The 27,392-nt window shown below is 38.1% G+C and overlaps 1 protein-coding gene across 1 annotated transcript in view; it reads right to left on the bottom strand.

Annotated features, from left to right (window-relative positions):
• Positions 1–27,392, bottom strand: part of CDC40 (cell division cycle 40) — a 42,133-nt gene that overhangs the window by 12,949 nt on the left and 1,792 nt on the right. The window contains exons 2-7 of the mRNA XM_075747891.1: positions 18,084–18,170; positions 16,383–16,512; positions 6,174–6,257; positions 4,029–4,168; positions 3,329–3,425; positions 1,509–1,648 (exon numbers count right to left, since the gene is read on the bottom strand). Coding sequence (XP_075604006.1) covers positions 1,509–1,648; positions 3,329–3,425; positions 4,029–4,168; positions 6,174–6,257; positions 16,383–16,512; positions 18,084–18,170 — 678 coding nt within the window. The remainder of the gene's footprint in view (positions 1–1,508; positions 1,649–3,328; positions 3,426–4,028; positions 4,169–6,173; positions 6,258–16,382; positions 16,513–18,083; positions 18,171–27,392) is intronic.

Genomic DNA, 27,392 nt, shown 5'->3' with positions numbered 1-27,392 from the left:
CAAAAAGCTAAAGCTTATCTTAAAAAAAAAAATACAGATACTGTATCTTGAAAAGAAATAACTGACCCACATTCCATTTTAGAAACAGCGATGTGTTTCGAACAATTGTTATTGGCAACAAGTTGGTTCACTTCAACAGCTCTACATACACCCTCCTTCAACACTCACACCATTATGCTGGTAAACATGCAAAGAAATACAAATTGTGGGTTTGGGTGACTGTTTCTGTATAACGCCTTTTCACGTGCGACAGGTTAGGAATTTTTTCACAAAAAAAGTTTCTGGCCAGCTCCATTTCTTACATATACTACCAGTGGCTTCTACCCACTGAACTCAGATTCCCTGGGCACAGCTTCTTCCCATCTATCTATATTTCAGGTATCCCTTTCAGACGAAGTCCAAAGAATCACCAAGTACTCATGGTTTCGCATCCCTTCTTTCAGTTTCATGTCAATTATTCATATTCCATCAAGTTCCTCCCACCCCCGGTTGGAGTTGGGTGCTTTATCCTCCCTATTGTTGTCTACTTAGATCCTCCAGCTTTTCTAGATTTGTCAGCCCATCTTTCTTTTGCTTCTCTCATAGCTATCGTTATTCATCTCTTGTTTGAAGGAAAAAGCTATTTTATGCATCGGTATATTCTAATAGGATAATAGGCAGAGGAGTGACTAGAGCTTTGGCGAGCAGATGTTATTCTGGAAAGCACTGATAGTTGCAACTACAAGCTCTTTGCAGCAATCATTAAAGAAGAGTTCAGAGTTGTGACTCAACTGAAAAAAGGGTAAAAGCTAAAACTGTTCCCTGTGTCCTCCTTTCTTTCATCTTTCAGTTATCATTAAGGTGCTGTCCACTGCAGCACAGCATATTCCCTGGAGCAATACTGAAAATTAGAGACAAAAGAAGCAGCAAATTGAGTATAAGCTTTACAAACCTGATCAGTGAAACACTTCGATACCAAAATTACATATATAGTTACGGGCTCTAGCACAACGAGAAACTGTAAATGTTAAGTAGCATCACCACAGAAAACTCTTAACAAGGCACACCTTTCAAAGGTAATAGCTGTAATGCTGATGCATCATAATCACAAAACCTATGTAACTTTTCTTAAGTTTGATATGAGATAGCCCTTAAGTACTTTTACTATTAAAAAAACCCCCACAAACAACCAACATTTTCAGAGATATCTAGAATTAGCCTTATTCTTATTCGCATGGTAGTTCAGGAAATAACTACAAATCCCACGGAAGTTACTGAATAATATTTGTCCCTTTAAAGGAGGTCAGGAAGTCACTACATTCATGAAAAAGTATATGCAGGCAAACAACTGCATTTGAGCACGCAAACACCTTGTGGGAGCATGTAATGCAACCAATTACATGTGTAATGTGTAAATATGAAAATACTCCTTCTTTCTACTGATACTTCAGTTTTATACAAGTTACTAGCTTCAGACACAAAATGAAGTGGGTTTTTTATGATGCAGGCTCACAAACACGACTTCCTACCTTTGTATGTCCAGACCACACATGGATTTGTTTCTTTGGAAGATAGCACTTCTCAGGTGGCACTGTAGAACGGAGATTAACTCCAACATCTTGAGGGACATGAAGATAAGATCTCCCCTGATAGTCATACATTTCCTTAACTGAAAAGGTAAACACAGAATTCTGAGAATCCAAGAGCCTGTATTTTAAGAGGTTACAATCTTTGAAAGGCTCAACAGCTACACACAATTAAGGTTTTTCTCAACACAGCTGCTCTGCTGTGATCTTGGGGGAGAAAAAAAAAAAAGAAAACCTCCACTTCATAGGACACAGATGTGGAATCTTATTTGACATCAGTTGAGCTCAAGTTAAGTCATTTCAGCAAAGTCTGCTTGGAATTTGATAATCTGAATATTAAGACAATTTCCCCCCTACACATCTTACCCCTCATCAAACAGCACCAGTGTTCCTCAGGCCAACAAGGGTTTGCTTACGCTAACTGTACACGTATTATAATGTGCAACTCTAACCCTGGCATTTGCTTGCAATTCACATTCCAGTCAGCTCTGTGCTGTGTCAGTCACATCAACAGAATTACAAACCAGAGGAAAAAAAAAAAAATCCACTGGGCCAATGTGAACCAATATTGGTCAGTGGTAGCCAACAGCTGTTCTTTAACCAGATTTAAGAAGTGATTGGACAGCCAGACATGCAGGGGTGCATTGTGCATGGAAATGGGTATTTCAGAGTAGACTTGTGTTGGATAGCCATTACATTAAGCTGTACACTGATTAATTTCTCAGTTTCTGGGATATTGTCATGGCAGTTTTGGTTGTACAAGCGACCTCCTGCACAGTATCAAAGTTTACACATCTACAAAATGGCATATTTCTGGAATGTTTGTGTTTGAGAAGATTAAAGTTTATTATCATGTAAGGTCTTTCACTGTGAAACCTCAGGTAGAGACCATGAAAAGTTGGATACAAAATAATTATTCTATAGGAGGCTCCAGGGCTAAATTTTCAGGTTTGTTATGCTCATCACTATTCAATAAATATTGTCATGATCCACTACATATAAACAGAATGAAGTACTAATGTCAGCAACACCTATCTCATAGCTACTTCTTCTTTAATATATATAAGAAAGGATGCTCCAGTTTGTTCATGTGAGCCTGGCTGTAGAAAGTGGTAAACAAAGAGAGACTCTGTTTACCTAACCACCTGTGCCAAACAATCTAAGGCAGGACTGGTTTACATGCAGAGTGGAAATAACACTTTCCAGAAATCACTTGATTTTACTTACTTACCAAACCATTTTCTTTGAAGGTACCACATGCTATAGGCTTCTATAGGGTAATTATTTGATACACAATTATTCATAGTATGACATTAAGAATTGAGGAAGCATAAAGTCCAAGTGATTTTCTAAATTGTAGGTAAGCCATAACTCAAAGCACTACCTGATGAAAGTACTGACACATAAAACTGCAACAATTCTGAAGCTGAAACTAAGCCAAACTCATAACTTTAAAATGTTTGCTCTGTAAAACAGGAAAGGGATATGTGCATCTAGTACCATTAAAAATAAATAAATAAACCCAGTATCCTGAAAGATGACATTTACATGCTGCTCTTCACAGTATGAGGTGGAATTAGTCCAAGTTTATCTCTTTCTCTGTCCTTTATGCTTATGCCTGTGAGTGCTATTATCTCCAATACAGAAACATCAAGGTGCCTCAGCAAAACTGCTGAGGCTGTCTGCCATCCTTACTAATTAACACAGCAGGCAAGAAAACACAGTGAGCAAGAAAATGAGAACAGTCAGGAAGATGCCATTACCATGTAATATAGTCTTCTCCTCTCCAGGTTTATCATCTTCTAGTTTTCCTCTCTTCTGCCTCTTAGCTGTTATTTCGTCCAACTCCTTCTGTTCTTCCTGGAAGCATAAAACATGATCTGAACTTAAAAATTCAGCATTGAGAATCACACAACAAAATGCAGAACTGATGGATTTACTTAGTATTAAGAACGCATTTATTTGCTAAATGAGATTAGAAATATTTCTAAGCATCAAAGAGAATACCTTTATCAAATGCAGAATAATTAAAGAAGCTACGTACACTGAGAAGAATCAAATATATTTTTATTCATAGACTACAGCTAAGCATCACTAAACAAGAAGGATGTTTGTCAGCTGGAGAGGAGTTTTTTAGGGTAATTGTTTTTCTGTTTGTATTTTTCTTTTCTTTTTTAAAAAAGTTTTACTTTCAGTTCTTTTCAAGCTGCTTCTGGTTATAAAGATCTTTTAATCAGACTCTACACACAGATACAATTAATTTTATTTCCAAACAGTCTTGCAAATAGTTGAGCACAGAATATTCTGAACACCTTATTTGGACACATCACCTGAAATGTTTCTATCACTCTAAAGCATAGCATAGATCTTCTGCTTGGAAAAACTAGTAGCACAGCTGTATCTCTGTTTAAAACACTGCAACGTACTAAAAATTTGTACCTCTTGTGTTAAAGTAGTACTTACTTCTGATGGTTTGGCTACTTCTTTTTCATCAACATACTTCGCCCATGGTCCCAGAAAACCATCAATATTAGATGCATCATTCTCCTTGAATTTCTTCCTTTTTTCAATTTTCCTTTGTCCTGTTTCAAACACTGTTAAACCTGAAGAAAGAAACAATACATCACCTAGCTGCTAACACAGAATACAACATCACAGGTCATATCAAAGAAAAAAACCACCATCACCACTCCTTCCAATACACAATGCAAAATGGAAGAAGCATTTGAGCAAAACTGACCAAAGCATTGTCAACTTTTCTAACTATGAACACTGCTATGTACAGTAACAGAGGAACCACTTAAACTACGCGTCATGGTTGGTTAGAGTACTTAACCATGCATGTACCCATGCATTTTTAACAATAAGTCTACAGACTGTATGAATACATCAATTTTCATACTTTGAATAGTGCAGTGTTTGAAAGAGTAGAGTCCTAACAATTGGCTTCTGATCCCATCACCTCTCTGTTTCTAAAAAAACCCAACAAACCCGAAAGCCAAAATAAGACAAATCTCCAAAACCCCAAACACAACTGTGTATTTTAATTTACTAAAAAGTCATACAATCATAGAATGGTTTGGGTTGGAAAGAACCTTTAAAAGTCATCTAGTCCAACATCCCCTGCAATGAGCAGGGACATCTTCAACCAGATCAGGTTGCTAAGAGCCCCGTCCAACCTGACCTCAAATGCTTCTGGGGGTGAGGCATCTACCACCTCTCTGAGCAACCTGTTCCAGTGTTTCACCACCCTCATTGTAAAAAACATCTTCCTTATCTCTAGTCTGAACCTACCCTCTTTTAGTTTAAAACCATTATCTGTTGTCCTATTGCTATAGGCCCTATTAAAAAGTTTGTGCCCATTGACATGGTAATCTCCCTCCAATGACTATCTTGTTCTTTCATATAAATGATCGCTTTTCACAAATGCTATGCCCTCAGAATTTCATTTGTCAAAACCATTAAACAATATAGATATGGGATGAAAAAAATAAAAGTTAAAAGATGTTAAAGTAATAACTTAAATGTTTTTCAAAAGGTTTCATAGACAATTACGTGCAATTTTCAAACAATGTTTTCCTACAGCATCAGTAATACTCATCTAGTGCAAAGGGGCCAAAAAGAGCTTTGTATAAGCAAGGGGAAATAGGCAATGTAAAAATTAATGATTATATGAAGGAATCATACATTAATGAAGTTTTCTTAAAATAAATTACTAAAATTCCATTATGAAAAGATTATTTTTGTATTTTTGAAATTATTTAACTTTAGCCATTTCTGTCTAAAGTCTGTAGCTGCTATACCAAAATAAGTCTATTTTCTTTGTCTTACTTAGAGTGATATAACCTTGGATATATTCCCTGGAAGAGGACATAGAAATAACCTTTGTATACACAAGTGAATACGATGTTAGAACAAGACATGCAAGGGAAAGCATAACTGTAAAGTTTACACAGGTACAATTTTCCAATGCAAATAAGTCACTGAGTGTTAAATATCTTGTATCAGAGTATTAATTACAAAGCCCATGCCTCTGGTAGTCAATCCTCCCAGTGGCACGCTATGCTTGTACCATTTGGCAACCTTCCAATGTTTTTTTATTTTCCAAATAACCCAAAGAGCTTAACTCTGCTAAGCAGAGATAACATGCAATTCCCAATGGAATGCTAGAGGTTGCACAGCAATCAGTTTGCTACTGAGTAGCACAGTTCAGGCTATTAGCCCAACATACAAGTATCCTAATACAGACATATGGCAATCTTAGTTAAGACAGAATTTACGAGGACCAAAAAGCTCTGTTTCAAATATACAGATCAATTTTATTCCTGTAATGGCACATGCTAGGTTCCAATTACAAATCCTAATTTGAAATTTGACATAATGATAGCCTGAAATATTTGCTACTTCAGGAAGACAAAGCTCCCCCCCAATATCTCTCTTCCTTCTTCGCATTACAATTGCAACACATGTTCATTTATTGTGTCTTTGGACATAGGCAAATCTCTCATCATTCCTTCCTCTGCCAATACCTACTCCATTTCTTAGTGAAGAAGAAATGGAAACAGTCATTGGTTGCAAGTTATTTACATGAGATTCTGAATTATTTACCTTGATTTTTTTCAGCTTCTTCTACAGAACCAATATATTTGGTAGCAACTTCAGGGTTATCTATAGAGGGATCTAATGCATAACCTAGAACAAGAAGAAAAAAAATACTGTTATTTCAAGTTTTTTAGTTTTGTACAACTTCTATTACTCTCTCTCCACTGCTACATTTCATGGGTTTTTTTTTTCCTGCTGACTCTCAAGGAGCTAGGGATGAGGTAAGGTTGACACTTTGAAATCCTATTCACTTTTCACTTGCCCTTGGTATTAGGATTACTACAAAGTATTACAACCAGGTCCTTGAGTATGCACTGCTGCCAGAATGCTTAAATTTGCAGAAGACAGAGAAGCAAATAAACATAATAGGCAACAGTTAAGACACAAAGGGATGGTAGTCGCAGGGAGCAAAGTCACAGAATCTTTCTGATGGGAAGGGACCTCAGGAGGCCCCTGGCCCAACACCCTGCTCCAAGAGAGGTCAACACTGAATTCAGATCAGTTTTCTGTAAACAAACATTAGATTTTGAAATGTCATAGCAATCTCTTTTTGTTGTAACGTGGCACAAAGAAAAGACTAGCTCAAAATCTTATGTTAGTGACGCGTGATTTTAAACAAATGCTGCTTTAGTTCAGAGCACTGTCCCTTGGTTTACGAGGCCGGTAAGTTACACTGAAACCAGCCCGTTGCTGCTGGGCGCAGAGCTCCCTTCAGCACTGCAGCCCCCTGCCCTGCCAGCTACCTCTGCTGGGTCAAAGCCAGTGCTACTCATCTCTGGCAGTCCTGGGGATGGCACAGCTGGAAGGAAGAGGACAGAGGATGGGGAAAAAAATGAAAGCAAATGAAGTTTTCTGAGGCTTTATGCAGATTCTGTCTTCCCCAGCAGAAATTATTTCATCCTCCTCCTGCCAGAGTTGGGAAAGCTTGTTCCCTCAACTTGAAAGCAGTTGCTTTAACTTACGTAGATGTTATCCGAGGCAGCAGCAACAGCCTTTAATTTTTTAAAAGAATTAAGCATTCACATCTTCATTTCCTGATTACAGCTATTGAGTGTCATTAAAAAAAATCCAAATAAAAAACTGCTGCATTTACTCATAAATAATTTATAAAATGTATCAGCATTTCATAGATATTCAGGATATTTACAATTTTTGATACTGAGATTCTCATTTTAATACACATATCTTACAGCTTTTCTCCATTTCGCCTGAAGTGAACAGCATGATCTTACAAAAATAAGATAGACAAATAAACTCATCTAGTTTCCAAGGAACAGGTGCACTGAACAGTTACTGACCACCATGGCTTTTTTTTTTTTTTTGGAAAGACTGCACCCTGGTGGACATATCACCAATTTTAATTAAATATTATTCAAGTGACAAAACATCCCTTGAAGACCCAGTGAGAATTTGTAACAGGGGAAAAAAAAGAAAGCAGCAATGAAGATATTAAACCACTGGTAATCACACGCACAAAATCAAAGAAATCTTACAGCATACAACCTAATTCTTATATTTTTGCTGATTCACAGAGACAATCATGAACAGTGGGAGATGACCCAGTCCACCCCAGAGACCAGAGGCCCATAAAAGCACTTGGGTGCATACAACTTGAGAACCTATCAACATCATCCCAATAGCCAAAGGAGATCACTTCCCCAACCATTTCTCAGAAAAACTACTCTCGTGGAAGACAGTTCATTTATTTTTAGATGCTGGAAAAAAATATTATTGGAATTAGCAGAAGAGTCATTCCAAGAACACAGGAAGCGTTCCTATACAAATGGAACAATCCACCTGCAGACCAACTCTGGAGCTTCAAACCTGGTAAGACCCAGTTGTGGAACAACATATGCCCAGATACTCTGTGAATATGATATAGGGAGAGAAATATATACCAATGCCCTCTTATGAAATTCAAATTCCCACTATAAACTTTTTTTGTTGTTTGGCTTTGGTATTCTAAGCTGTTACCAGGATTTAGTTCCATGGATAACCAAACTGAGCAGACACTGCAATTAGACTTGCACTAATTTAACTGCCTGCTTTTATTAAGCCACTATTTCAATGAGCTATTTTCCAAGCTATAAGGTTTCTGTTAACAGCAGAGAGATATTACTTTGGATTTATGTCAAAATCAATACAGTGGTTTACTTGTCCTCCAACTGTATTGACACAGTCTCTGGGACTCTATTTGCTCGGTACTTGTAAAAGAGGGACAGTATTCTAATGAATAGGGCCACTGGGCCAAGCACAGCTTCCCGTGGAAGTGGAGACTTCTTATAGCTGGGTTGAATTTGGTCCAGCATCATTCTCATGGCGAAGCTCTGAACAATTTCTACTTTCTAGCGGTTATGTGAAAGAGAATCTTTTCTTTCTGGCTCGGACTCCTAAACGCAGCTGCAAAAGACAGCTTGCTTTTATCCTACTCAGCTGGTATGCCATATAATGTGCCCTGACTCCCACATCTCCTTCAGTTTTACTTAGGAGGTAGATATTTCATGCTACATTTTAGCAAGGAAAGGTACAATTCCACCTACCTGCATAATTTCAGCACACCTGAAAAGGGTTGGTTAAATAATCAGGCTTTGATGTGCATTCCAGAAAGACAGCTAATTAAAGTATGTTTACACCGTACTGTGCAATGCAGCGTACAGAGACCCAAGGTAGCTCAGGTATGCGGAACAGTGCAGCTGGACTAACCCATTCTGACTGCACTGGCCTCTCTGCAGAATCAAAGGAATCAGAGAATAAAGTGCCTACAATTCTAAGAGGTAATAGCGACTGTAGGTGTTGTACGTAACATGAGTAGACGGAAAAAAAAATATCAGAAGCGTTATTTCCAAGTCAGAGTCATTTTAAGCTCTTACAATATCAGTCTTACTGATGAAATAATCCTGTTACAACCAAGTTACTTAATACTCATAAAGAGCTTTGAGATTCATCGACAGAAGACTGTTTCTTATTAAATAAGACATTAATATCTTGTGAAAGAGAGATTTTAAAATACTAAATGCTGCATGAATGAAGCAGGCCACTTCTAGGATGAGTATTGATGCTGAAATAGCTATGAAATTATTTTTCTACTGTATTCATGAACAGTTTGTGCACAGCACATAAAAAAATCCATAATTCCACTCATACTGAAAATTTATACATGCCCACATAATTAAGGAGAGTATTTTTTTTTTTTTTTTAAAAACGGAGTTCAAAAGGGAATTTTCAAGAAAAGAGCCTGCTTCTGCTGAGGGTACAGATACAGAAGAATAAACAAGTATTTGTATTTTAGGCCTTCCTGGTCTTTTTAGCCATGCTCCAAGGACTACAACATTGGAAAAATAATGCTAATTAAGTTTTTGGCCATTTACATCATAATGACTTGTAAAAAGAAAATTGTTCTTCTAGAGAGAAAGCCTTCTCTTTAATAGCTGAAATTATATAAAAAGATTGCCTTACATCAATTAATTCAAAATAGGGTAGATTGCATCTGCAGTCATAGGTAAAACTGATTACCAATTAAAAAAAGGTCATACTCTCACATAGCAATTATTATGTCTTTCCATCAAACTGGGAGAGGATCTTATACAAGATTATAAAATGGCCTGCCTGCACTATTTTATTCAATATTATTATGGACTATGCCATCAGCAAAGGATCACATACCTGTAAAACCTGCAGCTGACAGCAAAGAACAAGTGTGAAATATTTCACTTCAGCAAAGACATGCTGAATGACAAATATCAAAAAGAATATAACTGATCAGGTACAGGGGGAAAAAAAACCCCAGGCTGCAAGCGTAGTTGTGTTGATACACTTACAGTCTGACATTTATGAGAAGAAAAAATAAAAAAAGAAATCTGAGATTTATTTCAAAGGGAAAACTATATAAAACATGGAATAGCAGTGGCAAGGCCTAATCTAGATTGGTGTGTCCAGTTTTAAGCAATGCATTTTAAAGAAAAATTTAGACAAAAATTGAGAGTAACAAGAACGATAAAATGTTGGGGGTGGTGGGAAGGCCTAGAAAAGATTGAAAAAACCATGCTTGTCAGTCTAAAGAGAGATGAAGAATAGCAGGTGAAAATCCAATGGACCCAAAGGTAGTTTCAATATGTGAAACATCAGAGATAACAATGACCCCCGGCTTGATAGGGCTGCTGAAGGGAATACGAGAAGTAGTCTAGATTTGCAGCACAGAAGTTTCAGGGTGGTATTAATAAAATCTCAACTATTGAAACTTGTGAAAAACTACAACTACAATATTTATGTAGATCTTAAACCCATGCAAAATAGTACAAAAATAGAAATGACCTTGAAGCAATTCTGACCCTAGAGATCTCACTAGATGACTGGTTTCAAGCTGTTGTCTCTGGATATGGGACCTGAATATCCCAACTCCTTCTAGGGAGTCTGAAAGACAAGAGAAGCAGGTTTGCATTCACAGTAACAAGGGTTCACAACTTCTTGGGTGTCAAGGATGAAATGGCAGCTTCACAATCCAGTGTCTAAGATAAAATAAGAATGGAGAATAACTAGAGCAGTCTAAGATTTGGCTTTTCCTTTTGTGTATTATATGCCTGAACTACAATGTTTTGTATCCAAAAGACAGCAGCAGATATCGGACTACTTCCACATGCTGGTGTCACAGAGACATTCTTGACAAAGAAGCTGAGGTCTGCTTGATCTGTTAGAGATCTGAGGTTTGCATTTGGCATGCTCTTCCTCAGCTTTCCATGGACTGAGGGACAGTGCAAAAGCAAGTCAATTAAGCTGTGGTATTTTTGAATTTGTATAAAACACATTCTGGAAGGGCAGCTCATTCTCAAGAGGTTGTTTACTGCAAAGAGAAGCTGTAGATCTTAATCCTAATGTGGAACGCAGCCCTACCATGGGCTGCATCAAAAGAAGCATGACCAGAAGGTTGAGGGAGGTGATTCTCCCCCTCTCCTCTGGTGAGACACCACCTGGAGTACTGTGTCCAGCTGTACTGTCCCCAGCATAAGGAGATGGACCTGTTGGAGCAAGTCCAGAGGAGGGCCATGAAGATGATCAGAGGGATGGAGCACCTCTCCTGTGAAGACAGGCTGAGAGAGTTGGGCTTGTTCAGCCTGGAGAAGAGAAGGCTCCGGGGAGATCTAATTGCGGCTTTCCAGTACCTGAAGGGGCCTACAGGAAAGCTGGTGAGGGACTGTTTACAAGGGCAGGTAGTGATAGGACAAAGGATTTATGGTGAAGGAGGGTCGATTTAGATTAGATGTTAGAAAGAAATTCTTTACTGTTAGAGTGGTGAGGCACTGGAACAGGTTGCCCAGAGAGGTTGTGGAGGCCCCATCCCTGGAAGTACTCAAGGCCAGGTTGGATGAAGCTTTGGGCGACCTGGTGTAGTGGAGGGTGTCCCTGCCCATGGCAGGAGGTGTGGAACTAGATGATCTTTAAGGTCCCTTCCAACCCAAACCATTCTATGATTCTATGAAAACATCTCCAGTGCCCAAGTCAACTTCACCTCTCCAAACTCCTGGAATGAAGGGGACCTTACTGAGATGGGTAGGTCTTAGCTAGATTTAAAAGATTGTTGGTACCGAGAAGGTTGAAAGAGTGCTTTTTGATTAAATAGTTGGGGATAGCCAATAGTTGAAGAAAAATAGGCAATTTGGAATGACACACAATCTTAAAAAGCCATATCCTCAAGAAAAAGGTAGCACAGAAATCCGTGAAACCTCAGATAACAGGGATAGCAATAAGCACAGAATCCTATTGAAACTGAGGGCAGGGAAATGGAAAACCCAAGCATGCATACACAATGGCAGAGGCTAAAAATAATACATAACGAAATTGGAATATCTTGTTTTAAATTCAAAACCTAATGCAATTGGTAGGTCAATACTGACCTATTTCTATATTCTTTCTACCTGGTAAAGAAGATGGTCATACCAGTGGGGAAAAACATGCTATATGCTACAGAAAGTTTAAAGACAAATCAGATTAACAAGTTAACCATGTTAACAAGCATTAAAGCATCCTTTGGATAGAAATTCCAGGTTTAAGCAGTGGTGAGTACAGTTGCCAGGACTCCCTTACTGACTGTTCAGCCAGAAGATGCAATAACCATGAAATGGTAATAGAGATTAAACAGGTGCTAGGGAAAGAAGCACAGTAGTAATGAGATATTTTAGCTGCCTGCTTGTAGTACACTGTGCAAATCTCATACCAAGATGTGATGAAAACAGTATAAATCAACAACCAACATTGTTGAGGAAGCAAAGAAAGCTGTAGAAACATTTACTACAATGATCTCAATCTCAAAATAGGAGGGCTATATAAAATAAAGATTTTAAAAAGGAATAGAAAGCAAGCACCAAAGGGTAAAGCCTTTTCCGAATGCAGGGACACTTCAAAGACACCACACTGGAGAAAAAGAACTCATGGCTGCCAGCTATTAAAAGACGACTTTAAAGAGACCAGAAGGAAGTGAGGACGACTGAACCGTATGTAAAGAGAAACTATTAGAAATAAGGAACTATTCTTCAAAGAGCTGAAGTTGCATCCAAACGTGAAAAATAAGAACCAAACTCTAGCAGACAAAGTAAAATCTGCAGTAAGGCAGCCTCCCCCCAAAATCACATAAGGTATAAAAACTAACACTTGTCCTTTGTCAAAATCTGCAGGGGTAGAAAGCATACCAGACAGCATGTAGGCCAAGAGATGATCAAGGAATGACAAAAAAAAAGAGAGCAGCATGAAGGAGCTTGGGGAGGCTCCTGTGCTAGAACCTTTCTTTATGGGTAACGTGACAAAATATCTACCTCAAAGTGAAATGTCAGGAGACTAAAGAGTCAAATGAGTGTTAACAAATCACCAGGACCAGATGGTAGTCATTCAAAAGATCTAAAGCCAAATCACAGTACAAAAACTCTCACCTCAATATGACAGAAATTGAACGTATCAAATATGATGCCAACTTTCAAACGATGCTTCAGAGGAGATCTGGGGAACTACAGGTTAACCAGCCAGACATTTATATGGTTAGAAGTTTCAAGCAGTAGAAACTATAATAAGGAAAACAAGGACTAGGCACTTGGATGAGCATTATATATTGCAGCAGAGCAGCAACAGGGCATTCTGTACAGGTACATCACAAGGACAAAACCTTCAGAATATTTCTGAGGTGATGTTCAATCATGTGAATGAGCAAAGCTTGGTTGATGTTGGATACCTTTACGAAACTGAGTTAGACTGATTACAGGGTGCCTCAAAGACACATCAAAACCCCCCACAGGTCTTTTGATTAAAAGTTATTAAGACATTGGCAAGAATAAATGGTCAGTTTCCACAGCACAGGAAAGTCGCTAGCAGATCCATGCTCAGGCCTGTGCTGTTCAACATATCGATAAATGATCTGGTAAAAGGGAACAAGTAGATTTTACAAAGTTACTCAAAGTCTTAGAGAAAAATACAGTAGTAAGAATTCTTAGAAATTGATGGGGAAAAAGCCTCCCATTTTATTAAGCCACAGAACAAATTCACAGTGAGATTACATGTTAAATGCTATGCACAGCTTTGCTGTTCATCTTGGGAACGATACAGTGAACTAGCAGATTGACCAGATCTTTTCAGGTTGAAAAAAGCACACTGAAATGAAATTATGGCCAAGATCTATAAAATAAGCAATGACACAGAAATGGTGAATAAGAAATGACAACACAAGAGACTAGAGGATATGAAATCAAACTAGAAGGCTGTTAAGTTCCACAAGTTCAAAACAGAGGTACCAACACCTTGTGTGAGGAAGTAAGTTGCAGAACTGCCTGCAATAGGTTACTACATAACACAGAAAACTTTTATGGGTTCACGAAGCAAATGGACAAATTTGTCAAAAACAAAACCCAAACCAAATTAACAAATTCATTGAAAATTAATAAATATGGAGACATTGCCCTTGGTTGAGAGACTGAGAAGTCTTGAAAAAGTATTCAAACATATCACTATTTGCTTGCTTCTTTCTTCTGTGCCTCTCTAGGCACCCATTGCTGTCCACCTGTCTAATAGGATAAAAGGCCAGAAGGACCCTCAGTCAATGACAGCACCGATGTTCTGAGCAATACAAGCATCACAAGGAAAAAGTACTTTCGATAGTAAACATTTACTGCAATAGAAGTAGATGAGAAAGACTTTGCCAAAAAAACACTTGGGTTTTGTTTGTGATTAATATATAGGTTTCTCAGTGAGCATGTATTAACTTTCAAGATTATATATAAAGTGTGTTTTGTTTTTTTTTTTTTTTTGAAAGACTGCAGCAGTTGAGCTGGTTTGGATACATGATCTCATTTACCACCGTCTTGTACCACACTTGTACTTCATTTTTAGTCACTGCTTATGTACATGCTAGTCACTTCAGATTTGAGACCTCCTGCCTTAGCACAATGGTGCTAAACAGCAAAACAGAGGCCAGAAGTCTCACGATCTGCAGCTTTTAAGAGGTTTTTTCTCTGATCTTCCAATATGTTATGACTTAGTCATCAAAAACATGTATGGCTTAGATTTATGTCTAGCAATTATACTTGTGTTTTTATACTTGGTCTTTTCTGAGACGATATTTATTACCTCCTTCCAAATTTAAAAAGAGAATATTGAATCTTTTAATAGACAGCTTTTTGACAACTTAGAGGAATGCTTTTTTTAACAGATCTTCTAGTGAGCCAGGATATCATGCTCATTTACTGCATCTTCTAGCTTGAAATTCAGCTTCTCAGTGCTTGTTCTTGCCTACCTCAGCCTTTTCATAGCTCCATTTTCACTGTACCGAGATCATTATCTATGGAACATTTCTAGAAAGCTGAATTTTATACTCTCTTGTAATATAGCTTTCAAGGCAGTTGCTGTACACTGATGACATAAACCAATAGCAGGAGCTTTGAGTACTTACTAGTTCTATCTTCTCCCAAACTAAACTTCACAAACAAAAAAACCCCAAAACCAAACACTACATGCCTACAGATCTTTTTTTCCAATATGTTTTACACATGCAAAAATGCACAACCCGCACAATGCAACATTTAATTTCACAAAGCAAAATCTAATCTGCCTATTCAGACCCTGAACAGGCTCCTACCCGAATCGTTCATCAAGTTCTAACATCAAAATAGCACTCTAGTAACTTAAAAGTTATGCTATGGAACTACATGTCCATTTCTTAATATTGGCATTTTGCTTATATGTCACATCCTAACAACTCAGTGAAAAGTACTTCTTGGCTAAAACTGTGTAAAAGAAAAAAAACTACAACTTGTCTTACATGTATTTCAACTTTTAACATTTACAAGAAAACCTCTAATAAAATCCAAATACAAAGAGAAACCAAGGTTGTTACAGTGTCTGATTTCAGGTATTTTTTTCTTCCAGGTTTCACTGTAATACATGGCTCCCACAGATGTTAGCAATAAAGTCCCAACCTCATCCATCACAGAATGCAGTAAGTGCAGTAAGTGCATTCATGCATGCATAAAGCCCTAATGAAGTTAAGGGGACTCGTGTGTAGGGATGTGATGTGGAGGCATGACAGTTTGCAGAGAGTAATCTTTTGAATGTAAATACAAATAAAGACACAAGTTTGTTGAGCAAAAAGTTGAGTGTTGTGACACCAAGTTTACGCAGGAAGTATCAGAACTTGCCTAATAGACTGACTTTGAGAGATACACCTTTGAGTCTGTTTTTGCTAAGAATATTTTAGTAATATATTCCCACTTTCTTTGATTCCCGTTCATTCCACTTGTATCTAGAGGCAGCCACTCTGAAGAACCCAACAACTCAGTAAGGCTTCCTTTTGGTTTTGAGAGAGCTACCTTTAGTTAGAATCACATGAAAGAATCTATTTGCATAACAGATCTACAGTTATTTGTCATATTAAAAGTGTGAAATTTTGATTAGTGTTTTCTATACTGATGCAACTAATGGAAGGATTAATTTAGAGAGGTTTGGTAGGAGGTCATACACTTGATTACAGTTTCAAAGGGAATTATAAAATGAGATTTCCCAAATAAATACTATCATCTCCAGCTGTATGGATTCTCATTTAAAGACCTTTCACCATTTTAGTAAGTCTGTTAAAAAGTAATTTACAGAACTTGCAGTCCTATTAACTGTTCTATAGAGAACAACTTATTTTGTCAAACCTGTGCATAATAAAGGTGCAGGTGAATTCCACTGCTAAGGACTTACCATAGGTTGCAAATGTTCTTCTTTGTTGTTCAAACATGAAATCATTGATGTGAGCTGGTTCTGCATATCCAGAAAGCATATTTCTAGGTGCAGCCATTTGTTGAGTCCTAAATGGATTTTCTGGTCCAAACTACATCAACAATGTTAAAAGAAAGTATATAAGAATTACTAATTTCTTATTTATACGTGTGTACTTTTTCATGAAAAAAAACCACCACAGGAAAAAAAATTGTCTTTCAAAAATTGTAATGCAAAATCCCTTCAACTTTCTATTTCATGACTACCAAATAAGCTTCTTAGTCTGTTATTTCACACACTGATCGCTTACACAGTTGTTTTGAACAATTCATGACTGACCTTTTAGCCCGTACTACTGATACAGAGGACAAATCAATAGCAACTACTTGACACAAAACACTGCCATTCAGTATGCGATCAGTACAAGCATTCAGAAGACAAAACCACAGCATACTATCCCTTGTAAGGGGCAGATATCGACATAGGTATCAGGTCCTACTAAACTCTTGTTCTTAATATGGAAATTACACTGCCAACAATACTTCCATGCATTTAAAAAGCAACTAGGGACTTGCTATATTATTCCAGGAAACACACTTATGAAACCCTGCCTTGCTTTTCATCTTGCGAGATGACAAATCCCAGTCTTCCCAACCACACATACCATGGTTATGGAAAAGAACAGTAATACAAACAAACGCAACACACTGAGATTACTATCAAACTAAAATTTAATTGTAACCCCTATGCTCGACAGCCATATTTGCAGAGACCTGAGCCTGTCACACATTGGGTTTCCCTAACTAAAACACTTCTAGTGATTTAAACTTACTACAGTGTTATCTTGTATTTTTGCTCACCCACTTCATGGCTTTTGTATGTTGCAAAATGCAAGCTTTCTATGAAAAGGTAAATTTATGTGGTTCCACAAAAGGTTTTCTAAACATAAAGTATAATTAATGTAGAAATTTCAGATTGATGCAGCCTTTGTCTACCTGGAATGCTAACTCCTGGTCTAACAGCAGACAAACTGTACAAAAAAGTTAAATACTGAAAAAAGTTAAATGCTTGAACAGCTATTTTTATCTTTCAGATAGGTCTGTCAGTTATAATAAATTAGAAACTGGTTCACATGGCACCAGGCAGTCCAAATTCAGCCTAAAATGGTTTTTCACTGCAGACATTTAGCATAGCTTAAGTTACTAAAATACTTAACACTGATGTGAATAGTTATACTGAAACTACTTGGATTTTAATTTTAAATCCTCTTCTTAAAAGTTATATATCCGCAAGACTTACAAGCACTCGTTTTGCTCTAAGTAGCACGATGAGTAAATAACAAAAATGTGAAAATAGTAAGAGACTACTTTAATGCAGTTCATGTTTTACTCAACATCTTTATAATGCTATTTTCCTAACTTGATTTTTAATATCTGTAGCTGTAATTCTGATAAACGCTTTAAGATTCTTCTTAGAATAGCTTTATGCAGAAGATTAAAGTTCAAGCATTAAAAATACCAACACACCTGTGTAAAATCTTTTTCAATTTGCCCAAATTAGATTCCAAAATAGAGCAAGCATCCAAAGAAGGTATGTCTTAAATGAATTTCACACAAGATTTATAGAACCTCTGCCCTTTAAGCCAAAGGCATTTCTGTTCTAAAGATCAATATTGTTCCTTACCTCAGGTGCAAACATGGTATCGTAAGTGGGATTGTATTGAACTTCCTTGATAGCAGGATCAAGGTGTATTCCTGTTTCCACATCTTCCTGAAATAAACCAGACATATGAATAAATCATTTTTCACATACAGACTTTTAAATATGTGACATTACCCCGTTTCAGACCAAATTAAGGCTGTAGTTCAAGTTGATATTTTTAGCACTATGAAAGGAGAAGAGTAGCTTGGCCAAAGTTTCTATTTTAAAAAAGTATTGATTGCAAAACCAATGCCGAGAAATTCAGTCTAAGATACACGCAGATTTTTGCATGTGCACTATTACTTTTTTTAAAAAACTTCATGCACACATTTTAAAAACAGTAGCAAGATTGGAGACAACTTTTTTCTCAAGGATGTTTGAAAACAGATTTTGTAAAGAAGAGCCAATTAAAATGGTCACCATTTAATACAAAACGGTGAAGATTAGACTTCTGCAAAAAGGTAGAAGGCAGAAGTCACAAATGTTTTGAAATGTTTTGAAAGACAGCTGGGAAAAAAAATTAGACATCAGAGCAAAGGTATGTATAATAATGAGTTTCAGAGAATCCAATGATACCTTATCTCCAAGTTTTTACCAAAAGGTATAAATGTAATTCAGCTTCAGCTTTTAAACACATTTCCAAGCCTGTTGTGACAAAAATTTAACTTGATAGATGAAGGGACAAGAAAGAGGGGATAACCAAAAAATTAACTTCAAGCAGCTCAAAGGGAAAAACCCAGAAGGGAACATGCAGCTGATGTAGAAGATGGAAAAAATGGGAAAGAAAAAAGCTGATTCAGTGGCAGTGCTCAAAAAGACCTGGTTTCAGAGAGCTCTACAAAAGCTTATTTACATTGATCCTAAATTGACACTACCTCCCCCCTGCCCCAATTAAGGCCTCAGTTAATAAAGGAGAATGCTATTTTGTGGTATTATTACCGGTATTTCTTCCTGCATCTTTCTTTTAGAATAAATACATTTGAAAGGGATTTACAATGTGCTAGTATATTAATACTACCCCTAGTAATTATACTGAAAAAGGTATCTTCGCATTAGTGTTTAATCAGTGCTTACAGGATCCAAAAGCATTTGCAACTAACAGAAGGAAGTAGCACAATAGAGGATTGAATTTTAGGAGTCACTTCTTTAATAAAAAATTACCTTGAACAAACTCAATCCTGCTTTTATTTTAATATTTGAAAGAGCAAAATGGTATGTTCTTTACTTATTTAATGTTGTTAGCTATTCTCTGACATGCCATGCTCAGAAGCTTTTTTTCTCCCCAATTCAACGGCAGGTCAATTACAAACAATTGTTAAGCCCAACAAGAAAGCTTTACTCTCACTGCGTATCAATTATTTTAAGAGGCAGGTCCAGCCACTGCACTGCTCTTGCTTGAGCCCTTAGCGCTGCCAAATCTCGGCCTGACCTCCTTTCTCTCATCACATGACCTTTCCAATTCACTGGGCTCGGATGACAACAGCTATCGCTACGTTGACAGCCTTGACTTTCATACACTATGAACTTGCCTGGGAACAGCACAGCAGGCCTAATCCAGTCATTCAGCAACAAAAACCGACATGTCCCCATCCCCAGCTAGAATAGGAGCCTATCAAAACTGTTTCCTAACCTGTATTACCTACACACTTGTATTTCCTTTCACAGCTCCATGACCTGAGGACATTTTCCATACACAAGTTTCCCAAGCCACATCATGCAGCTTGCCCTGCCAGCTAGACTTCACATCTTATCCACCAACTTTAGAATTTGAGAAAATAATTGATAATATGGCAAAATTTATCTAATCAACTGTCAGTGACATTTAAACAGTTTTCAGTTTATTTGAAATTAAGACACACGTTTTTTCCTGCTCTTTAAACTGGAAAAGTGAGAAAAATCCAGTTTTGCAAAAATGCCAAGAATTTTTCAGTTCTGCTATTTTTCCTCCTCTTTTCTCCCTGTTAAGTCCTATTATATGCCACTCGGTAATTGAGAAAAGAAACAGATTGTGCAATGAAAGCTGATCCTCTGCTGGACAATTATAGCAATTCTGGTTCTACTTCGCTGCTGGTGGAACAGTGCTGAGTCACTTGGAAGCCACACAATATGTTCACTCCTAGACCACCACAGGCATAGTCTTTCTGCATGGAAACCACCGAGCCTTGAAATTGAAGCACATGTTGTATTTATCAGACCTATGCTCCCCAAGACTTCCAGCCTTATCCATCCTTTCATACATTTAGGCATCAAATGATGATCTGTTAATATGCTGCTGAAGCACATAGTGGTTATCTTTTCACTACGCCATTTCGCTTTAAACTCTATAATAATTTGAACATGTCCCAACTCCCCACTTTACCTTCTCAGTATTTTAAAGAATCAAAATGATAGGAAAATAAAGTATTCACACACCACATTCTGAAATGTTAGTCTACAGCAAGGGTTCAGATCACAACAGACAAATTATCCTTTGGTCAACATCTAATAAATGCCATTTTGTACAGCATTACAAGACTCTGGTAGGCAGCAGAAACATTAAAAATATTAACTTAGTCTATCAATCATTTCGCAAATTGGCAAGCTATCTGCATTGAAGTGGGTTTGGTGGGGTTTTTTTTATTTTTTTTTTATGAGAGGAAAGAACTCATCGGCCACCTCTGCACATGGTGAAGATCACTGGGTACAACTGCCTACATTTCCAGAAGACCATTTCAGCAGAACTGATCTTTCTAAGACCCAGAAAGTGAAAAAAAAAGTAAACATAACAGGTCTTACAGCTCTGTCCCTTTATGCTGGCAACAGCCAACAGAACTTACCGGCATGCATTCTAGATGCATGCACCATAGCTACAGCAAACAGAAAAGGGATCACAAGAGAAGCAGTCTGGCAGAGCTGTGACTGAGATAAGGTAATCTAAGGCATCACATCCCTCTGCTGTGCTGTAGTTTTTCCTTTGGTCACACACGATGTCTTGATTTGTCTAAAAGCCTAGGTGAGCAATTCATCATGTACCTTGTGTCCCAAGCATGACAAAAGTGGCTCTGTGGGACAGAAGACTATCAATAGCTATGCTGAAAGAGGAGGGAATCTGTGAATGTAATGATGGGCTAAGTATTACTCTAGGTCACTTCCCACTCACAAAGGGCGGGGGGGGGGGGGGGGGGGGTGTCAAGAAGCTGTCAATTTAAACTATCTATATAGTGTTCCTCCAGAGACAGCTAAAAGTTCAGCTGTAGGACTCGCAGAGAAGCAGCTTGTGCTTGCTGCAACTTGGAAATTGTATAAATACGGGCTTTATGACATGCTGTAACATCATTAAAGGTGGTACACTCCACATGTCCTGGAAAAGAAGAATTAAGGCTTTCAGAATTTATGTTTCACTGAATACGTCTTTCTTGGAAGCCAGAATACAATGGAGCTGCAAACTTCACCTATACATGTCACTTCTCTGCTTTTCTCAGCGCTGGTAAGAAGAGCCCAACTGAAATACAGTGGCCAGATTGGGCACCACACACCAGACAAGACACATGCTACTGATAAGGGTCCAAAAGAGAAAAAACAAGAATGATCAGAGGTCTAAAGATACGACCTGTATAGAAGAATTAGACAACTTAATTCAGCCTAAAAAAGATTCACATTATACAACTTAGCAGAAATAAGGATAGCCAAACACAAATTGCTCAGTCTGTAGATTCACTGAAGTTTGGTAGGTTAAATGAGTGTCTGTCCAGACAGACGCAGGTATCACTCTTGATGTAAGGGAAGTAAGAAGTATATGAAGTCTTATCACTGAATTACTTAGCGTGTTGGTTGGTTGGGGTTTTTTTGATTGCTTCTTAAAGAGATATGATGACTACTTGCTTGCAGTATCAGGTTGATTTACAGTTCAGATATGAATTGATTAGATAAATTCTTTGATACCTAAATGCTCTCCTTTTGCCTCTTCTGTGTTGTGTTTCATTCTACAACACAGTGTCACACTATCATAGGGAGATGGCACTCATGGCTGTACTCTTAAGAGTATTAGCATTTCCTAAGGAATCTACCTTGAGATAGAAAGAAGCTTTTGACGCTAAGTGTAGACAAGTGGGTGCTTCATTATAACTCCCTAGAGATCACAGAATGTCTAGCTCCTACCAAGGCATCCTCCTTTAGTCCTACCAGTTTAAAAGTCAGCATAGGAAAGAGCACAGGAAATAGAAGGGATTTTAGACTATAAACACAGTAAATCAGATTAGCTTTCCTTCTTACGGATTCCTTAAACATGCCACAGTCCTGTTTTTCTTTAGAAAAACCCTACCTGAATGCCATAAACCAAAACCATTACCATCTATGAAAAGTACTTGATTTACAGAATGAAATATAGTTCAGTAATTTTAAAAAAATCTGAAAAAGGCTTGCTAGAAGTTTTCTTTTATATGTATGCAAGACAAAAACATCTTTAAAATAAACACAGGCCAAATCTCTGTAATAGGCATCAAAGCAAAACCTTAAATAAAAGAAACAAGCTGCAGCATGGACTGCAACACTGAATGCTAATTCTGCTCCTTTGGAAGAATATAATGTTGTTTACATTAAGGCAGCTAACAATCCTTTTAATCTACAATATTTTTAAATTTCAGCCAAATTCCGTAATAATAGGCCCATGTGCTAATATGTGGCACCTGTAAGTTTAATAAGTCACGTTCCTGCATTTAGAAGCAGCATTTGACACTTAAATCTTGAGTGTCTGGCAAAGGTCAGAGTTTTGCAGTTTCTTTTCATGCAAGCAGAGTTGTGATGTCTATATGAGGGTTTTTTTCTGGACACTGTAGATAATAAACCTACAATGTTCCCTTCTCCCCAGGTAAATTCATTACTAATTAGCCAAATAGCTAAAAAGGGCACCCTGCTTTACATAAGATTTAATTAGTTTTAATTAACCATTAAATTAAAATGTAGTAAATTAAGACCCCATCCCATGAGCCACAAAGGCTTAAGCAATTTGTCACTTACTCATTCTTGCATAAACCACTCGGGCTGTCAAATACACAGTATTATCTCATTCCAAAGATTTCAGATTTATTATCATCAAGATTTATTTATTGCCTAGAGATGAATGGCATTTACAGTGAAGTCCCAACATTAAGATTTGGTTGTTACCTGCTTGTAGCCATTCTACCTGCTCAAATACTCTTAACACTAAATGTCCATCCCACTAACTTCAACAGAATAAAAATAAACCATCAAGAAAAGCATACATTAAATGGTTTGTTGAACTGGGCTAGATTCCCAGCATCTTGCATGATGACAACTTCTAAGCGCCTATTCTCTACAAGATATTTTGTGTCAAAGAAAGCAGGAACCTCCACCATATTAAAAGAAGCCAAGGTATTCCTAACAAATAATACCTCCCACATCACTAATGTTCATGACTGCTACAGAATGGTCACACACTGACTTTCTATCTTCCCTCTCTCCATAGCTGGGCAAGGATTAGGTTTTAAAGAACATTAAGAAATGTGACACAAGTCTATTTCTTCCCCAAAGCAGTAATTTTCTGGACACCTGCTGTGGACGCCAGGTGTCCACCAAGCCACTCTATCACTCCCCTCCTGAGCAAGGCAGGGAGGGGAGAAAATAAGATGGAAAAAACAACCCCAAACTCGTGGGTCAAGATAAAGGCAGTTTAATGTAGCTAAAGCAAAAGGCCGTGCATGGAAGCAAAGCAAAAAGCAAAAGATTATTCTCTACTTCCCATCAGCAGGTGATGTCCAGCCACTTCCTGGGAAGCAGGGCTTCAGTATGCGTACTCCTTACCCCAGAAGACAAACATTGTAAAAAAACCCAAATGCCCCCGCCCTGTTCCTTGCCCTATCTCTCAGTTTCTTATTGCTGAGCAGATGTCATATGGTGTGGAATATCCCTTTGGTCAGTTTGGGTCATCTGTCCTGGCTGTGTCGCCTCCCAAGATCTTGCCCACCCCCAGCCTGCTGCTGAGGGGGTGGGGAAACAAATGTTGGAGAGACAGCCTTGATGTGTGCTGGCACTGCTCAGTAGCAGCCACAACACTGGTGTGTTATCAACACCTTGCTAGCTGCCAATACACAGCACTATGAGGGCTCCTGTGGGGAGAATTAACTCAATTCCAACCCAATACACCTGCATAGTGCCAAAGGTAAACTAGATTCAAAAGAAAAATAGACATGAGATTTCCAATCATTTCTGACATTAAAGACAACATAAACCCTCCAGCTCCTGTACCGTACCAGGCCAGGCCAGCCTAGTTGATTTCAACCCAGTTGAGTATCCTTTTCTCAAAACTAGTGAATGAGATGCTGTAGGTAAATATAATGAAATCTGCTCCCATCCAAGTCTCATCCTGAACTGATGGAGATGAAACTGTAAATGTTCTCTCCAAGAGCAAAGCTTGTAGCTGCAACATTTCCTGTGAAAGTGATTTCTTCATAGAACATGCCATTTCCTGATTTCCATCAGCATTTTTAATTCACTAGTGAAGGTAAATACTTTGTAAGCAATCCTAGGGTGATTTTTTTCATATCAGTAGAAGCTGTAGGAAAATTAATTGTAATTGGTTTTGACAATGTCTAGCAAAATATAACTTAGAAAGAATCCCAAAATATGAGTTTTAGACTGAAAAAAGGAAACCACTGTGTTATAGGACTTGAAACACATGCTGGCCTCTACTTTCAAATCAAAGCCAGCACTATGAAAACACTGAACAAACATTCATAATGCACTGGTGTTAAGGACCAAGTAAATGAGCGTCTGTATTTGACTCTTCCAGTTTATGTTCTTCATTAGCCTAATGCACTCCACACAGAAAAGCCACCACTAACAAACACATCTTAGTCAGTTTCAGGATACCTAACAGCAAAAGAGCTCTAGATCCTCCATTACTTAAACACATTCTGGGTTTCTTCTCATTATGTTAACCATACTTAATCTGTTCACAAAACTGGTTGCTTTAAGAGCCTAAGAGATGAAGAGCCTGTCTAGCCCAGTATCATGGGCACTGCCGGGGAGGAGATCTCTACGGCCAACTCACACTTAGTGCCTCAAGTTCATACCCTACAATAACCAGAGTAAACGAAACTGTCCTGGAGCTACCCATCTTGCAGCAAGATGCTCTTACAGAGCAGAAAGACCTAAGGCCTCACTTCAGGTGGGCTCTATTTCTCCTTAAAGTAGGCTGGAGCAACAGACAACAGGAGCCGCTGCCTGTACCAAGGCCTGACTAGTAGCAGAAAGCACTGGTGTTCCTGTATGGGAGGGAGGGAGGGAGCAAAGGAGATAAACCCCCCCTTCCTCTGGAAGCCACACGTGTGGCTCACAGGATGCATCACAGAAGCAAAAAGGTTGTACTTACTATTGATTTTAACTGCCTTACATCTCCCCAGAAAGCTGATTAAGGCAAAACACATCCACAGAAAACCAGTAACAAAGCACCAGGATGGTGCGTGCTTAGCCAGTGCAGTTACTACAGTCAGACAGGATGGATGAGCTATGCTTCATGAAGATCTGCTTCTGCCATGAGTGGAGGAACCTACTGTATCTTAGAGACAAAGAGGAGAGCAGGACCTTATTTTTCCCGTACAGAAAACACAACTACCAGCAGGAAGCTGAGAAGAGCTGCACCTATGTCAACAAGTTAATGAATCAACACAAATCCTTGCAGAAGTCACAGGACCTGACATTTCCCTGAATGAAAGTCCACTCGTGATGGAATGGACAACTAGAAGTACTGAACCTCCACTCTCATGGTACAAGTGCTGAAGACACCACAAAACTATTCTGTATGTCCTGCCGCTCATGATGACCACTGCTGGAGGGAAGACATTTCTTAGCCCTGCTGTTGGCAAGTGGGCTCCCTTTCCTTTGTGGAACAGCTGCTATCAACAACACTGTCATGCTTACCTGCTACCTGATGATGTATTTGGAGTAAGAAAACATCTTGATTAACCTATCCACTCTCCCCACAAAAGAAACATGAGCCTTATGCAACTTGACGCCTAGGGGAGAGTAAGAACAGGGCAAGTGTGCATGATACTCCTGCTGCACTCCCCTAACAGCCAACTATTTTCAGGTCAGAAGACTTTGTGAGCTTGAAGACATCTGTGCATTTATTAGCATCTCTTCCTTCAATGGATCTCTTCCAAGTACTTGTCCAGACTTGTAACAGTGTAAACTTCTCACATACACAATATTTCTTGGCATAGGAACAGTCCTACTACATGTTGCATGAAGAACTGCATCCTTTTGTTTGTTCTGAACCCAGCTCCTGTTAGTCAGCTTATAGCTGCTGTACTGGAATTTAAACTTACTTACAGTAGAAGTATTACTGAAGTAACCAATAATTATAATTCAATGTTATTTATTATGAGTTATTTAACATCAAGATCAGCAATAGGCTTATTATAACAAACAGACTGTAAGAAGAAGGCGTAACAAAAGCCATCCCCTCAAACTTTTAGAGCATAGTTACAAATAATTAGTCCAGTTTTCAGGTATAGAAAAATTATGTTCACACCAATAAGAACACATATATGTATGATGCACTTTGAGGCAAGGACTCAGCAGATTTCTGTAGAAGAAATACATCTTGGAATAAAATCTTAGGGCTATATTTGATATACACATTTAAGTAACAAAAAACCCCAAATGCTGTGGCTTAGTGTTCTAACAATTATGCCTTGCAATAAAGTGAGGAACTTATTCTTCTTTTAAGTACACAAAAGTCTAATGTTTGTGCAAGTTAACAAGCCAAAATTCTGAACCAGAAACAGGTACAATGATTAGAAATAGCGTGCAGAGCACCAACCACTTAAGACTTACATTCTCAACTACCAAAAACGCACTTGTGTGCAGCTGTTGTTTATATCTATTGTATGACTAACCCTTCTAATCTTCCTTCTTAGCACCATCTTTTCCTACCAGTTCCTGGTCCTGTGTGTAATACATATCCATGCACTTAAGAGTACTTGATCCTTATTCATGTCAAAACAAGATTTGCACAAGTGAATTGATACTAATGAATTGTAACTCTGCTTTCCTCCTCACTCAGCTTGCTGTTTTTCCAACCTTGTACTTAAAAAGAGTTCTTGTGACCTACATGCAAACATCATGTCTTTTACATTTGTTCAGTAAGGGTTTTCTAATCCTAAAGAATTAGGATAAATTCCTGAGGGGGGTGACTGGCAAGATTTTAGTGCTGATCGGTGGGCTGCTATCACTTTTAGACGTGGAGGGTGTTGAGAGCATGTTGTCTATGAGACTGCCACTTCTTTCTTG

The sequence above is a fragment of the Balearica regulorum genome, chromosome 3, assembly GCF_011004875.1.
Source record: "Balearica regulorum gibbericeps isolate bBalReg1 chromosome 3, bBalReg1.pri, whole genome shotgun sequence".
In the NCBI taxonomy this organism is placed as follows: Eukaryota; Metazoa; Chordata; class Aves; order Gruiformes; family Gruidae; genus Balearica; species Balearica regulorum.
The sequence above is the reverse complement of the archived record's forward strand: the minus strand, read 5'-3'. Positions and strand labels throughout refer to the sequence as shown.